Below are 17,896 nucleotides of genomic sequence, written 5' to 3' on the forward strand. Positions count from 1 at the left end.
TTACATCTCTTTAAAAAAATTTCTCCCTCTTCTGACACGTGCTGGCTCTGCGACTTTGGGGAAAGTCACTTGACTTCTTAGTTCCCCAGACATCTCTCAAAGATACTAAATTGCAGGACAGCTAAAAATCTGCATTGGTAAAGGGAATTTTTTCATTTGTCTCTTCCTAAAAAAAAGTCACAGATCCATTAAAAAAAGCCTTGCAATTTTCAACACTCTCTTCCTTTGCAAGAGACTCCCCTTACATCCCTGAGTCTAAAATTTCTTTAAAATGAATCTTGCATAGATTGGCCTAGTTTTGCAGCTCTTTTGAAGAACCTCTCATAAATTTTCGCAGACTAAGATTTCCCTTTTTTCACATCAAAGACTAACATCATTAAATCCTTTTGTTTAATAGGCTAAAGGCTGAATAAGAGAAATGGAGGAAGACAAAGGATGAGGGGAGTGGGGGTGGGGGTGGGGGTGGGGAAGAATGTCCAAGTTATCTCAATGTATAGGGCACATCTGCTCTTTGTGCCCAAACAGTCACTGGAAACCACTCCTCTACATATGATATCCCAAGGATTATTTTTTTTCTTTTTACTGTAACATGAAACCTTAAGAGTAGCTACCAAGGACCTTGGAGAAAATGTTCTCTGAAAGGTTCCATTTTGATACTTTCTCTAGGATGACACTAGAAACAGGCACCTTAATTCCTCAAAAATTCCCATATCATTTTAAAAAATAATTACTGTAATTCAATTCAGATAACACCACAAGTTGCATTTTAGGCTTGTTCTATGGTTGTGGGTATACATATAATTCATGAGTTCCTTCATGTGTGTTAATTATGTTACATTTTCTAATTATTTCTCACTTTTCTTGCTGTCCTGTGTAGATATAGCCACAAAATTAATGATTGGTTAGCTCAACAAATAACAAGGGATTTGAAGTTTTCATGTTTAAAATTTGAAATGTAAAAAATAAGTTACACCATGCAAGTTCAATTGCTGAATAAGATTTCTAACATCACTCACTGTGTGAATGTTCATCATTCATTCATGCCACCCACTGATGGGTCGTCATCGAAAGTAATTAGTGTGTCAGAAGGACAGGCTATCACATAAGAATATTTATCAGCTTAGAGAGTAAGTAGATCATATTACATATTGTATAGCTTTTATTGTTAATCACCAATGTATGACACTGGATACAAACCAAAGAGGAATGTAAGTAATAAATCAGATGTACTTTTAAAGAGCTTTCACTCTTGCCTTGGAAGAGAAGGTAAGTAAAATATTACTTTCCAATTGTGGATGCAGTGCTAATTGTTTAAAGAATAGTCATTTGAAAGTTATATCCAAGAGTAAATATAGTTAGTTTTTTGGTTTTTTTGATGAGTCTATTTCATTGGCAGTTGAAATAGGTGATGGTGCCTTTGTTTAGCAAGGCATATACATTACCTTGAAATACATAAACAATGTAGTGAGACATTTCTTTTATAGTTGAGATATGTATTTTGGGGGGGGGTGGTTGATAAAAAAGACTCCCCCCTCTCTTCAGAATTTCTATTTGCAGTATAATAGATATATAACTTAAAAGATGTTAAAAATGAAATAAAATGTAATGTAATATAATATTTCATTTTTCTACAATAACCCTTTGCCCTTTTTCTTAGGATTACTATTATTTAACTTTTACTCTATGAGGTTTTTATAAGTAAGGATACCTTATATTAACAATTTCCCTTTAATTTATTTTATTCCAATACACATTATGACTTTAATGTTACCCATTTCTTTGGCAAATAATTTATTAAAAATTGCATGTCATCTTATGTCTCCCATGATTTTAACATTAACTTATAAGGAAAATTGTTGTTTTAAACAAATCACATTAACTCATTTTTGTTATTTTAAAAAATAATTTAATATGATTTATTGAAACTCATTTTACTTAAATACAGGCAAACATTATTTTCCAAGATGAGGTACAAGACAGATTTATTCCCAAGGGGAGAGAAAAGACTTTTCCATAAATATTATATGAATAAATAAATATATACATGAATAAAAATAATAATTTTTCTTTGTGAGGGATATAAGCATCCTTCATTCCTACTGAGTGAGAGACACAACTTTCCTATGCTGTATTGGCTTTTCATTATGATTGAGTGTGTAGGACTTAATCCTATCCGCAGGTATCACCCTCTGATAGCCTGAAAAATTAGGTATGGTACAGATGCATGGGGTGTGGGTGATTTTTCATATGATCTATACAGGAGTCAGAAGAGAGGGTTGAGCATTTGCTTTCTGTTTGCATACAAATGGAATTCACTTCATGGCTAATGGTGCAGCTAACATGTTACTACTGAGAGACCTCCCCTTATCTTTGTTCATTTAGATGCATCATTGTGGGAATTTAGTGTTTGTCACAGTAAGTCTTATCCTAAATTTCATATTTCAATTTTTAGATTTTTATTTTTAAGAACACTTAGCTATTATAGCAAAGGTTTTAGATGAAGAGGCAGGAATCTAATGCAGGAGTCACTAATGAGTTGTGTGACCTCAGGCAAATCATTTAATCTCTCTTGGCCTCAGTTTCTTGATTAGTAAAAATGAGAGTCATGGACTGGATGACCTTTTTGAGCACTTACACTCTGCATTCATCACTCTTTTTTTGATAGATGTAAAACACACCAGTACCTAGCCCAGTACCTTGCACAGAATAGGTATTTGATAAATGCTCATTGAACTGACTAGCATTTTGTCTAAAATTATGTTTATCTCTTCTTTGGTTTTCAAGATTTCTACTTTTGTGTTTATTTGAGAGGTTATTAATTTATTAACTTTCTAAGATTTTTTAAAATTGCCTGCTTCATTCATTCATCTTCTCCTATGTTTATTGAATTTGAAAGAATGCTATAGTGAGTTACTAATTTATTTCCTCAATTATAAAAGATGGAGAGGTGAATGAGTTAAGGAACAGTGAAAAATGCAATAAATTTTGAAGCTGGCATATATATTATATATAAACATATGTATATATGACATATATACATCAGTCTGAACTTTTAATATTGACACAATTTAATTTGTAAACTCAGAAAGGTCTGTCAGCTTTAGAGTTTTAGCACTTCTTTTAGATCCTAAGCACTTGAACAAGAGTGCTACATGAGCAGGAACCAAAAATAGCAGCCAACCTGCCATTTATTTTCTCTGCTGTTAGATCTGTTTTGCTTTCTTTGGACATGTATGTTATGCACACAGCCAATGGAACTTCTTCTAGATAAAACTGCAGAGGTAGATAATTTGTGCTATGGTTAATCCCTTCCTCCTTCCCTTTTGAAGCTTATGCATGAATTCAGAATCAGCTTTTCAGCAGGAAAATTAGGAGGTGTCTGCATCAATCAGATCAAGCAATATACATTTATCTCTTCCACATTGCAAGGGTTAGGGGCATGACGCCCCTGCAATCTGGAAAATCTGGGTAAAATTTTTTGGCCCTCCCTTCATACCAGAGAAGAAGTCTGAATTTTTCTTTATCTTTAATAGGGTGCTTTCAATTCCTTATTGTAAAATTTTGGTTAAGTATTTAGTCATAGACTCTATGTCATCTGTTGGCCTTCACTTGTCATCAGCAGCTTCCACAAATTCCTCAAAATTCCCATTTAATTTCTTATGCCAAACCACGAAACATTAAAACCACGATGGAGAAAGTTGCGATGTGGAAAGGGTAACTGTGGATGTCTGGTGAATTTAGATGTAATTTGAATATGTCAACATGTAGGATGACTTGATTTAGTTTGGCAATATATTGATACAATTCCATGTTCATTTTCTATGTTGAAGTTACCATGAGCTCATCCTGTTTCTGTATTCTAAAGAAAGCAAGTTCATTAGGTAGTACATAAAATGCATGAGAAAAGTTTGTTAGGCAAAAATTGAAGGTTTGTGTGGGTCTTTTCCCTTGCCATTGGTTTATGTTGCTGTCTTCTTTGTGTCTTTGTTTAGAACACAGCAGTATCCTATAGCAGTCTTGGTCAGTTAGCCATTTATTAAGCACTTGCTCTCAGAGAGCTCACAGTTTAATAGCAGAGACAGCATATAAACAACTATGTACAAACAGAGACATATAGCATGAATTGAAGATATTCAACAGAGGGAAGACACTAGAAGTAAGGGGAATCAGGAATGGTTTTCTGTAAAAGGTGGGATTTTAGCTAGGACTTGAAGGAATCCAGGGAAGCCAGGAGGTGTGCTAACAATGGAACTGTAGATAATGGTGTGTTTCTGTTGTATATGTAAGCTATGTTTATCCTCATACACACGAATATTTCAACTGATTTGACAGAATTGATGTCTGTTCAATCAAACTGCTTAGTGGCTGGCTAATGGTTACTCAAGTCAATTCACTCAAAATGTAAAAGCTAATTTGTATATTATTTACATGTATGTATATACATACATACACACATCTATGTATATATACTGTTTTGTGGTCCCACAGTGAAACTGGTCTGTTTCATGAAAGAGTCCTGGGCTTGGCAAAATCCAGTTAGTCTGATATTCTATCAATTTAAAATGGCATTAAATCAATCAATCAATATTTATTAAGTGCCTACTATGTTCCAGACACTGTGCTAAGTGCTGGGGCTACAAAAAGAAGCAAAAGATAGCCCCAGGCCTCAAGGAGCTTACTATCTAATGGATAATTCTCCACATCTCCAATATGATGATAATCAGTGTTCATAAAGGTAACCTTGAGGCACAGCAGAATACTAAGATTGAATTATATTCAGTGTCATTTTGGTGCTGCATATTTACATTTTAAGGAAAACAGATTAAAAAATTCAGAGGTAAAAAAGTTCAAGGAGTATCCGGGTAAATGAAGAATCCAAGTAGTTAGAACACAAGCAACTAGGTGTCCAAATGGATAGAGCATTAAACCCAGAGCCAGGAAGACTTGAGTTCCAACCTGGCCTCAGACATTTACTCCTGTGAGACCCACAGGCACTTCATTTAATTGCCACTTGCCTCCTTTTCCTCATTTGCCAAGTAGGCATAATAATAGCACCTAGCTCCTCTAGTTATTGTGAGGATAGAGTGAGATAATATTTATAAAAGCACTTTGCAAACCTTAATGTAAGTACTGGCTATTATATAAAGGAATAGAGGGAGAGAAGGTTAAGCAGTCAGATCATGGAAGGCAAATTCTTGAATTCTAGTCTAACACCTCTCTAATTTATTCAGCAGTCATTATGTACCTACTGAAGGTTTTGGAGCAAGGGAATAGGAAAGTATATAGTTCTATGCATTAGACTGAGCAATCTAATAATAGTGTATGATACACATTGGCGTGCAGACAGATCTGAAGCAGAGAGGTCTATTACAATGGCTCAGGCAAAAGGTATCAAGGGCCTGAGTTAGAATGGTAAATGTGTGTTTTATAGTCTGAATCAAAGTTCTCAATTTTTTGTCTTTGCAAGGCAATCCAGGTTAAGTGACTTGCCCAGGGTCACACAGCTAGTAGCCCAGATTTGAACTCAGGTACTCCTGACTCCAGGGCTGGTACTCTCTCCACTATATGACCAAAGTTTTCTATTTTGAGGGAAGTTTTAGAGTATTTAGTCAGTTGATAAGCATTTATTCACAACTCTGATGGACTGGCCACATTGTTAGAATGCAAAATGTATGCTTGCCAAAAAGACCATTTTATAGAAAACTCACACAGGGCAAGCGGTCACGTGGTGGTTATCAGAAAAGATACAAGGACACTCTCAAGGTCTCTATTAAGAACTTTGGAATTGATTGTGTGACATGGGAGACACTGGCACAAGACCGCTCAAGGTGGCATGCCCACATCAGACAAGGTACTGTGCTCTGTGAGCAAAGCAGAATTGAAAGAGCTTGAGGGAAATGCAGGACGTGCAGATGTTCAAATGGATTATTTGTGCCCAACCTGCAGTAGAGCATTCCGAGCTTGTATTGGTCTGATCAGCCACAGTCGGACGTTGAAACTTGACTCTAGCACAGTGATGTCATTTTGGTCCTCTTCCAGAATGAAGGACAACAACCAAGCATTTATTAAGCACCTACTCAGTGCCAGCCACTGTGCTTAGCACTGTGGCTACAAAGAAAGGCAAAGAAAAATAATCTCTGCTTTCAAGGTGCTCATCTGATGGAGGAGACTAAATGGAAACAACTGTACAACCAAGCTACAGACAGGATAAATTGTAGATAATCAATAGGGTAAAAGCACTAGCAATAAAGGGGGGTAGGAAAGGCTTTTTATAGCAGGTGGTATTTTTAGCTGGATCTCAAATGAAGCCAGCAAAGACAGGAGGCCGGGATGAGGAGGAAGAGTAATCCAGGCATGGAGAAGAGTCAGTAAATATGTGTAAAGTCTGGAGATGGATTGTCTTGTTCTCTCTCCCCTCTAGATTGTAGAAACACTTTCTGCTCTTCTTTAAACCTAGGGTTTTCTGAACTAAACAGAAAACACACAATAACATCCCGAGGCACTTGTAACACAAGTACTTTAAATGACATAATCTGATGATAAAGATTAGAAATGTTGTATTGCACAGACAGATACAATAAACTACAGAAACTAAGATGTTTTGCTTTTTTTTAAGACTTTCATGCAAAGCTAAATACGCAAAAGTTGGTTACTCAGACTTCATATACGCTTTAAAAATCATATTCTGAGCTTTGAAATTCCACTGCTGATTTCCATCATATTAATACATTATTACATTAGCCTTTTATCCTTCTCTTCCAGCCCCCTGCATGACACTTACTTAAGCATTGCCCACGGATCCATTGTGGCAACAAGGAAAAGAAATTCAGTTTGCCTGTCTCAGCAGGAATTAAGCTAATGCGGCTTAAAATCATGCCCCCAAAGAAGAGCTTATCTGTATGCCGAGCTCCTTTGATTCTCTTCCTGTGCCAGGTGATGAGTGCCCTGGAAGTCCCTCTTGATCGTGAGTATTAATGTTTTAAAACTTGTAGGCTGAGAAATCAGACCATCCCCAGCATTAGCTGTCCCTCTGAAATGTGTGGAGTGAAGATCTGTGCCGCATGGAAAAATGAAATCAAAATGAATTTGGTTGTTACCTGAGCACGCAGTATTTATTAACACCTTAAAGACCAGGCACACCAAGCGATGCAAAAATAGTATAATTTCAAAAAAGAAATTTTCATCTAACTATCTCCATTTTCTTTGCTTTATGGATTAAAATAAATGTACTGTGTCAATTAACGTAGCTTGGTCCAAGACATTCTTAAATTCTGATCCTTTTGTTAATGGAAGCATGTTATAGAAATGGGCAGGCATAATGTCCTCTTCAACTAAAATTTTTGCATGACTTTCTTATGGGGGAGGAGTGTTGATAGTGGGTGCCCTTGGAAGTAGTGGGTGGCATTGCTCCATTGATTCTCCTACTTCTAGCTCTTTGAAGTCTGGCTAAGATCCCACCAACCTTGTCTGCATCTTATCCCTTCTTGTGCTGGCAATGCTGTGGAAAGGGTATGGTGTGGTCTTTGGCCAATTCATCTCTCCTCTGTGCCTAAAAAGGGGGCTAAGGCTCATGGATTAAGAATCTTAAAATAAGATGGTTTTAACATGTGATTCCAGAACTAGGAAATACATTATTTATGAAGTTTTATGAATTAGTCATCTTTGATGAAGAATTTAATTAAAGAGAAAGTTGGAAACTGAAAATAAGATAAGTGATTTGTGAGGATCCTGAGCAGAAGGGAGTAAATGGTAGTGACTACGTTATATCTGCTCTCTCCCAAATGAGGAATTATAGGCTATATAACTAGGTCCTGATTAGTGCGAATAATGAATACTGTGAAGTGGTCCAATTATTCAAATTTTCATTGCATATTTCTACTGGGCTGGAACCAATCACCTTATTTAACATATATTTATACTTTGAATAGTGCAATCACTTCATAGGATTCATTATTCCCACTAATACCAATCCAGACCTAGGTAAACTCTCCCTGGTATGTGTCACCTCTATAAAAGATTCCAGGTTATATTTTGGTCCCTTTCTTGAAATGGAAAACAGGATATTCAGAAGCTGGACAATTATAACTCTAGCATATTGATTTATGCCTTATCCTTAATCTGCATGTCCTTCTTAAATCCATTAACTTCTTGAATGGAACATCTGTTCAGCAGTGTTTTCAAGGTGAGGGAAAGATAACATTTTCCTGAGGCTTTTCAAATGTTACAATCATTTTCTGCCACAGAGGCTGCTACCAATGGTGAAAAATACCAATATGTGGGCTTCCAGGAGACAGCATGGTTTGCACCTCACTCCCTTTTCTCTGGCACTAGAGTCCAAATCACAATTCAAACCCAGTATTTTTTTCCTCCTTATTTTCAATTCCTTTTCAGTCCACATTCATTTTTTAATCACGTGATCTTAATTTCAATTTTTTTCTTAAGTGAACTATTACCAATATCTGCTGGGGTGGCACTATGTAGTTCCTAGTAAAGCACATGCTGAAACATGGAAGGGACAGAAAAACCCTTGAAAAAATGCTTTTGTTCTTTCTGGTGCTAAAAGTCTTCCTCTTCATCTAACTGCTCACAGTCTGAGGGTAACAGTCACCTGCAGCTAACCCAATTATCTTTGCTAATGGAGAAGCATAATTGCTATGAAAGAAAGTCACAGATAAAGCCAAGGCTTCTGTCCCAACCTTTGTAAGCCCTGATAACAGGCAGCAAAGGAGACTGATGTAAATTTTGCACTGATTTAATTCCTTCCCCACTTCGTAGTCCCATGTCCACCTTCTACCAAATCCTGATCTTTTCTTTAGAGTACTCACTGGTAAAAGAAGGAAATAGCCAGCCAGACAGGAAAAAGAAAGGTAGAAAAACCTTAAAAATCTGCCCCTAAATAATTGAGTTTCAACCTTTGGCTAAAATCTTATTTTATAGAAGAATGTCCAAAGTATTAATTTTTTATGATCTGAAAAGACAAAACATGGACTTAATGATTAACCCACCAGATAGAAAAGTCCTAGTAAGATGCCTTGTGAGTCTGGCCTGTTTGATCTAGTATTAGACGGTAGCCAAATGGATGCTCAGCAGTGTTTGTCACATTGTTTGGTGCTAGCACTGATGATGACACCATGTGCATAGTAGTGTCTGTGATAATAGGATCAGAGACAGACAGCACAGTATGTGACAATTCAGATTAATTGTAGTTTTCAGCTATTTTTCAAATTGAAAGTAATTACTTATCCAGTGCAACACGTATGGAATGGAATTAGCTTCTTGAGTCTCCAGAAGACTCAATTTTGCCTTAAGCATTTCCTTTGTTCTTTCACATAGTTATATGGATAGCTACAGCAATAGTAAAAATGCAGTAATTAATTCAAGTTCCTACCCTTCAGAACCGCTCTGGATCACCCTCTTGTAAATAGTTTGGGGAATCACACTTAAGACTAAAGTTTGCTCCTTTCATCTCTAAGGTTCTAACTTTCTTTTTTACTAACAACTGATTTTCTTTAATCCTTTTTGGCCCACTCACCTGCTGATACTGATGGGGGAAAAAGAACTTGAAAATTGTAAGTTTCTTTTTTATCTGGTGGACGGTGTGAAAGTAAAATCAATAACTTTGTAATGCCAAAGTCACAAGTTATAAAATCCAAATTTCGTGACTGTGGTTATTTGTGAAGCATGTGTGTTTGCTGTGGCTAACTACTGCATTCATAGAATATAAAGAAGCTTTAGTATCTTGTACGTTTTACCAGGGAAATTTATGTCTCCCAACAGCCTTTTAGAACACTTTTTTTTACTTTTATTTTTACTGATACTTTGTTTACTCACGTGGATTCCATTTACATCTGATGCAACTTCTTGAGAAAATTCCCAGACATTAGGGGAAAAAAGAGAAAATCTGACCAAAATCTTCTAAATGGAATTTCCTATTCACTACCTGTTGCAATAAAGACTCATCTTTTTGATGTCAAGATAGAAAAGTGTTTTCTGAAGATTCAGATGTGTAGTTTCAAGTAATGAAAAGCCACAATTTGTGTCGCAGATGCATTTGGTTTTCTGTACCACTGACTTTTCATGATTGTAGAGACAAGTGCATCTTACTGATTCAGAGGTTAGAAAAGGAGTAGGAAATCCAAAACACTTTAGTGTCATGGCGGCCACTCTTTTAAGAAGAATGTGTTAAATAAATCAGAAATTTAAATCAAGATAAGAATTGAGAAAAGATAATATTTTAAAGGAGAATCAGCTTGTGAAGGAATAGCTAGATGGTACAGTGGATAGAGCACTGGGCTTGGAATCAGAAAGACCTAAGTTCAAATGTGACCTTAGACACTTATTAGCTGTGTGACCCTGCAAATCACTTAACCTCTATTTGCCTTAATTCCTCAACTGTAAAATGGGGACTCACTGGAGAAGGAAACAGCAAATTACTCGAATACCTTTGCCAAGCAAACCCCACAGATATAACCTATGGGGTCACACAGAGTAGGACACAACTGAATGACCGAATAGCAACAGCAACAACAGTGATAGGAAAGGTGGTGGACAGGGAAAAGCAGAGACCCAGATTCTAGGTTGAACCAATTGTTTAGGATCTCTGTGTCTTAGTTTCATCCCGTATAGAAGGAGAAGTTTGGACTAGATGATCTTTGTGCTTTTTTTCTACCTGAAAATGCCATAGTTTCTCCAAAACAGAAAGCATTTGTTATCTTAGAATGAACAGTTTCAATAGAGTAATGGATATAGAAATGAGCTTTCTTCATATCAGACTGCAATATATGATGAAGAAGAGGTTTTGTCTCTTAGACATACAGAAAAAAAAAACTAATGTGGTTAGGTAGCAGTTGGTCATCTCACTTTGAATACTGTAATGGAAATATTGAAAAGTGAGATTAGGGTTATTTTTTTTTCAGTTGTGTCTGACACTTCATGATGCCATTTTGGGTTTTCTTGGCAGAGATACTGTAATAGTTTGCCATTTCCTTCTCCAGCTTATTTTACAGATGAGAAAGCTGAAACAAACTAGATTAAGTGACTTGCCCAGGGTCACATAGCTAGGAAGTGTCTGAGGCTGAATTTGAACACAGGTCTTCCTGACTCCAGGCCCCACCATTCTATCCACTAGGCCACCCATTAGTAACATCCCTAATTTCATTCCTTTTATCCTGAATCTGATTGTCTTATTTTTATTTGTAATTCATCTACCTTCTACATCTAACACAAAGGTCACTGTGTAAACTCCATGTACATATTTCAGTTTCATTTAAAATTTAATTAATTAATTAAAATATACAAGTATGTATTTAAATATATAAACAAATATATAATAAATACTATATTAGTTAATTAAAATTTAATTTAAAATACATTTTCTTTCAATCTGTGCTACAGACTCATTAGGGAATTTATCTTTTTTGTAAGTAAGATATAGTGAAAGCTTACCTCAACTTGACTGTATGGAAACATTTTGATCCTAAGTCAGAGGAATTTCTCATAGTTGCATCAGAAAATAAACTGACTTTGTTTTGTGACTGACAAAATTTTTACTAATCATTATTTTCTTAAGCATTTTGCATGGAAATAAACATGTGCATGCCAAGAATCTGACAATTGGCAATGAGATATGTATTAATTTCATAGTTCCAGATAACTTTTGATTTGGCACCTACTGAGAGCTATTCTCTTCATAGGAAATATGAAGGATATTTAGATAAATTTTGGGAAATTTAGTGTTTTTCTAGAGAAAATGACTGATTAACATATTGAAACAATTATTCATTGCTCTGCATATGTTTATTCTATTCAACAATGAAGTGGTCCAACCTCCAACCATCACTCGTCAGTCTCCAAAAGACTACATTATTGACCCCCGAGAGAATATTGAAATCCAATGTGAGGCAAAAGGAAAGCCACCTCCCAGGTTGGTATGCTTTAAAATGTTTTGTAAATTGTAAGAGAAAGCAAGAACATTTCCAATCATAGTAACACATATTAAAAATAAATTTAAATTAAAGCAAATTGAGAATAAAAGCTATTCACACTTGAGTTTTTCTGCATGTGACTGTCCAAGCTGTCCTTGGTTAAGATTGCATTAGTCTCTCTGGCTTTTTCTGCCTTTCAAAGGTAGTATACTAACATTTTCAAATGATGAAGTTTTCTCTAGGTCCATTGTTTGTTTCTTCTATTATTTATCTTCTTTCAAAGTGGGTAACACTGGTTTCCAATGGTCTTAAACAGTTCTCCAAACTTATGCAGGGTCCATGGTTAATATTCTACATATAGAACATAACATAGATATCATGTAAAATATTTTGAATAATAGTGTTAGATTACGGCTTGATGCAAGTCAGAAGAAAAGAAAAAAATTGCAGCAATCTGGGCTTCTTCCAGAACTAACAGGCTCCCATTATTTGAGGTCTTTATGTAGTGCTGTATTGAGGATATTTGGATATTATGGAAGGGATGGCTATTTAGTTTTGGATTGAGGTAAATAACTCCTTAGTTCCAATTATAAGATTCTGTAATTCTATGACAGGCATTTTAAAGTGAGAAGTAAATGACACTCCAAATATTTCCTAGACTTTGTTCACCATTACAAACCTTATCTCAATCACAGCAGACAAACATTGGAAGTCATTCGATTCATCAGACATTTATTTAGCACAGCCTACTATGTAGGGCTCCTACATTCTGAGCACTGTTCTAGGTGATGGGAGGAAATACAGAGATAAATAATACATGATCGCTGCCCTCATGGAATAATATAATGGGAGGTGCAACAAAGGTCTGTAATTTCAGTGATGTAGGATATTGAAATTCACAGAGCCATACCCTTTAACTTAGTAGATGATCTTGGAGAGTTTCTCTGGCCAAAAAAAGTCCATCGCCTTGTAGCCAACTTCTTGAGGAATCTCTTTAAACTTAATCAAAGCAGTCCATGGACAAAAGACTTGCATTCCATCACCAAGCCCTTCAAAAATTGTGAGAGTTGCCAAGGTTTGTGTTCTTCTGGCATAGCCATTACATACCCAGAGTCACCACCACATTGAGAATTAATCAATCAACAGGCATTTATGGAAGATACATTACATGCTAGAGATAAAAAGTCTATGGCAAAACAGTCCTTGCTGTCAAAGCAGTTAGATTCTAATGGGCGAGACAAGTGCATTTATGGATGTGTTCAAAACACAGAACCATCACAGGGTAATCTGGGAATAACAGGAAAAGTGCTCGGACTAAGTCTTAAAGGAAGCAACAGATTTCAGGAGGTAGAGTTGAGAAAAGAATCTGAGGCAGGCATAGCAGGATTTGCACATGGTATGATTTCATACAAAGAAGTATGTACATATGGAGTTCATACTAAGTGTATAGAGAAGTAGAAAATGCTGAGTAAAGAAAGCCATTTACTAAGTCCAAATATTGATTTGCTGGTCAGTCATTCAATCAATCAATCAATATTTATTAAGCACCTGCTATGTGGCAGGCTCTGTTTTAAGCACAATGTGAGAACAAAAACACACATACAAAAAAACACAAAACAACTCAGTCCCTGACCTCAAGGAGTTTCAATAGAATAAGGGAAGAGAGCACATATAAGGAAGCTGAAAAGGAAGGGGCAGAGGAAGAAAGGCACCTGGCCTGAGGACATGAAGCTAAAAAAAAATCCCAAGTTGGGTTAACAGTTCAAAATTTTAATTGATAGTTTCTTCCAATTGATGTGTTTTGCCATATTGTTTCAGAAATTTTGCTTTTAAAAATCCTCTTCTCTAGCTTTTGTGAATTAGGTTTATAGCCACCTTTATTTTTAATACCATCTCTAATCCTGTATTAAAGAGGAAAAAGCACTTAGAGTTAAAAAAAATTACAACTTGGAAAAACATGCTCTTGTGTCAGCATGGTCATTGCCTATGCTGTAAATATATTTCTAAATAAAGTGTTGAATTACATGACCATTATGAATGCAAAGGCAATGAATTTGTTAATGAAATAAATCACTGTATGCACACATCATCAGAATCTCATTTGACTTTTTGGATAGCTCCCCATGGAATTTACTAAATTAGCCAGGAACCAGCAACTCAGAGAATATATTTGCAGAATCACAGCTCTCACTTGGAAGAAATGAAATATTAGTCAACCCCTATATGGGATTTACTGCATTTCCATAACTTAAAGCTGCCCTAACCAATTAAAAGACATAGTTCCAGCTGACGCTTTCAATGTCACATTTCAGCTCCGAGCAAATTTTTCCAGACAGGTTACCAACCCTCTGAACAATGGCATCTATAATAAAAATGCTAATGAAGCTCTAGGAATAGTAAGACTGACAGACCAGCTTCCTATGTTTTCTTTTGAAAAATGACAGGCAATTTTCGTGCTTGATTTCTCTACTGAGTTCTATTGGTGGTTAGTTATAAAAAAGACATGGACCTGAAAATGGATAACTAATACTTTATTTCTAGGTCATCATTCAGAAATCAAGCCCTTCATACATGAATAATTTTCTAAAGTTGTGGTCTTTTATATTGGACAATTTGTTCTCAATTAAAATCTATGCAAGTCCTAGGATTACATATATGTGTGTGTGTGTGTGTGTGTATATATATATATATCATATATATATAATGTGTGTGTGCATGCGTATGTATATATATATACACATGCACGTACGCACACACACACACACAATGAATGTATCTAAATATTCCATTAGAGTGTATGTAAATGTGTATGTAACATACATCTAAATATTCTACTATACATATATTTTTAAAATACTTTTTAAAGTGATATGACTTTTCTAACTGTTTAGTATATTCTAACCTCATGTCTTTTATTTGATGGTAGCTTCTCCTGGACACGCAATGGGACTCATTTTGACATAGACAAAGACCCCCTAGTAAAAATGCTCCCCAACTCAGGAACCCTTGTAATCAGCATTACAATTGAAGGGAAGGCAGAGACATATGAAGGAGTCTATCAGTGTACCGCAAGGAATGAACGTGGGGCAGCAATTTCTAATAATATTGTAATTCGTCCATCCAGTAAGTAAAGCTTGTAAATCAAACCTGCTATTTCTCTTTTTGGATGTTCCTCTTTTTGTTATTCTCAGCTTTTGTAAGGGTTTGGGTTTTTTAAATCATCAATACAATCTCCTTCAAAAATGAAGATGTCGTAATAATCATGCTTCTCATGTTCTGACTTTGAATTGCATGAAAATGACTCTCTTTTCCGGTTTTCTCTAACAAGCTCATTATCTAAACCTTTTGCTGACATAGAGTGCTTTTTGCCTTATGTGTATTTTTTAAATAGTAGTAAATGGTAAGAAGGCATTAAGAAAAAAATGTTATTTTTCAGAACCAACCTATTTATCTGTTCCTAAGTTATCTTCTGTACAAACAAGTTTCCTGAAGTCAAGAAGAATTTTATCCAATATGTAAGGCATTTGGAGATATGTAAATCATATCTATTTGTATTTTTTCTTTAACGTTACTTTTTTCAAAATAGTATGTGTTTCCTCATTCCTTACCTTACATAAAATAGCATCTGATAACAAGCTTTGATTTTTTGTGTGGTATTTTTCTGTTAGTGTCAAATCTTTCCCAAGATTCTCTGATAGACTATTTAATAAGTACTATTTGCATTTTTAGTAAATTACACAGAATTAACTTCAAAACAAATATTTTCTTCCAAGTTCAGTCGATCTCCTTTCCATAAAGATAAATGGTTAACATTTATAAATTGAGTTGAGAGGAATGGGTAAGACTATGAGACATTTCCCTTTTACTGTATCTTTTTAAAAGATTCCCCAAATGAAGGGTTAACTTAGGAGTTGATGTTGTATTTAATAGGATCTCCCTTGTGGACCAAAGAAAAACTGGAACAAATCACAATTCTGAAAGGGCAGTCTCTCGTACTTCCTTGCAGACCCCCACTTGGATTACCACCACCTATTATATTTTGGATGGACAATTGTAAGTTGTAAGAAGATTTAAAGCCTGTCATTTTGTTTTAATGTGAGGCACTACTTTTGTGAGTTTTTTTAAAAAAATGTATTAAGTTCCTGGAAGAAAAGTGATGCTTGTAAAAATACTACCATCTCATTTCAGATTAATTAAGAAGAAAACTGACAAAGTCATACATATTGAATACTGAAAGCAAAATTTCCTCAGATATCAATCAGAAAACATTATATTTAGTCTCTGAAGAGGGGAAAAGGCTCCAAAATTTTAAATTCCAGTGCTGAAATTTTATTGCTTAGGTGAAACATACCAAGAATTCATCCCAAAAGAAAAAATAAAAAGCAAACTTTCTGTGTCTCATTATTTCTCTCTCTCTCTCTTTCTCTCTTTCTCTCTCTCTCTCTCTCTCTCTCTCTCTCTCTCTCTCTTTCTTTCTTTCTCTCTCTTTTCTATTCTTTATATGCCACCAAGGAATCTGGTTTTGTCCTTGTTTATTGCATTTTTACAAAATAGTAAAACATTAATTTTTCCTTATATTGATATATGAAAGGATTTGCAAGAATAATCTGCTATATTTTATTAGTTTAATTAATAACAATTATGTTATAACACATCTCTACAGGGATGATGTAAGATTTTACAAAGTGCCTGCTTCATCACCACCTCATGAGGATTGATTGAAAGAAGTACAGATATTTAGTGTGGACCAGGAAAGAATTAGGGGGAACATAATGGCTGTCCTGTTGAGTATGAAAGATTGTCAGATGGAAGAAGGATTAGATTTATATTGCTATGTTCCAGAAGGCAGAATTAAGAGCAGTGACTGGAAATTGCAAGGAGGCTGATTTCATCTCAATGTAAGAGAAGATTTCCTAACACTAAGTGATGTTCAGAAAAAAGAATCCATACCTAGTTCTCTATTATCGTAGGTCTAGATAGTCATTTCCCAGGGATATTACACTAGGAATTCCAGTTCAGCTAGAAATTGGTCTATATAATATCTGAGTTCCCTTCCAATTCTGTGTAATGAATTTAAATTTTTAAGGTAGGAGTTTTCCTCACAACTCTTTGAAATAGTTTCTCTCTGTCTCTTTGTCTCTTTCTCCTCTCTTCTTACATTCTCTCTCTCCCTCTTCCCCCTCTGTCTCTGTTTCTGTCTCTCTCTGTCTCTGTACTTCTATTTCTCCATCTCTCTGTTTCTTTCTCACTGTCTCCATTTCTCTGTGTGTCTCTGCCTCCCTGTCTCTGTCTGTCTGTCTCTCTCTCTCTCTCTCTGTGTGTCTGTCTCTGTCTCTCTCTCTCTCTGTGTCTGTCTGTCTGTCTCTCTCTCTCTCTCTCTCTCTCAACTAATAGAATAAGGACAAGGACTGTATTCATGTTTGCATCCCTTTGATAAGCACCTACAATGTGACTCCAGGCCCAGGGCTCTATCACTGCATCACTGAACATATTTAAACATACTAACACCACAGCCTAAAGAGAAATGACTAATCATTCATGAATGAATCTATAAGTCAGTTTGTTGTTAATGAATATCCAAATCAATCGTGAAACCTAAGTTTCAATTCAGTATGGATCCCCCTTGAAAAATTACTTCACAGAGGATTTTGTCTTGAAAATTTGTATGGATATATATGTATGTATGTATGTGTGTATATATACATATGTATGTGTATGCACACACATACTTTTATGTAAAGCATTTCCATTGGTCAGGGCCCCTAGAATTGACACTTACTGGCTGTGTGACTATAGGGAAAGTCCTTACACTTGTTGGATAGTTCAATCAGGTGCTTGTCACATTGTAGGTGCTTATTAAAGGCTTGTTTCCTTTCCTTCCACTCATAATCTTGATCATGCCTTAACACTCCTATGTAGACCAAAGTTGGAAATAAAGTGACAAAGCATTGAACCAGGACCAGAGTTGCTAT

At 35.5% G+C, this 17,896-nt stretch overlaps 1 protein-coding gene across 24 annotated transcripts in view; it reads left to right on the forward strand.

Annotated features, from left to right (window-relative positions):
- The window catches only part of NRCAM (neuronal cell adhesion molecule), a 321,453-nt gene that overhangs the window by 224,959 nt on the left and 78,598 nt on the right, over window positions 1-17,896 (forward strand). For all 24 annotated transcript variants that reach the window (XM_036760086.1, XM_036760073.1, XM_036760075.1 and 21 more), the window contains exons 5-9: window positions 6,763-6,964; window positions 9,558-9,569; window positions 11,818-11,923; window positions 14,851-15,047; window positions 15,855-15,977. In XM_036760086.1, the coding sequence (XP_036615981.1) occupies window positions 6,859-6,964; window positions 9,558-9,569; window positions 11,818-11,923; window positions 14,851-15,047; window positions 15,855-15,977 (544 nt within the window). In that variant the 5' untranslated portion in view covers window positions 6,763-6,858. The remainder of the gene's footprint in view (window positions 1-6,762; window positions 6,965-9,557; window positions 9,570-11,817; window positions 11,924-14,850; window positions 15,048-15,854; window positions 15,978-17,896) is intronic.

This window comes from Trichosurus vulpecula, chromosome 5 (genome assembly GCF_011100635.1).
Source record: "Trichosurus vulpecula isolate mTriVul1 chromosome 5, mTriVul1.pri, whole genome shotgun sequence".
In the NCBI taxonomy this organism is placed as follows: Eukaryota; Metazoa; Chordata; class Mammalia; order Diprotodontia; family Phalangeridae; genus Trichosurus; species Trichosurus vulpecula.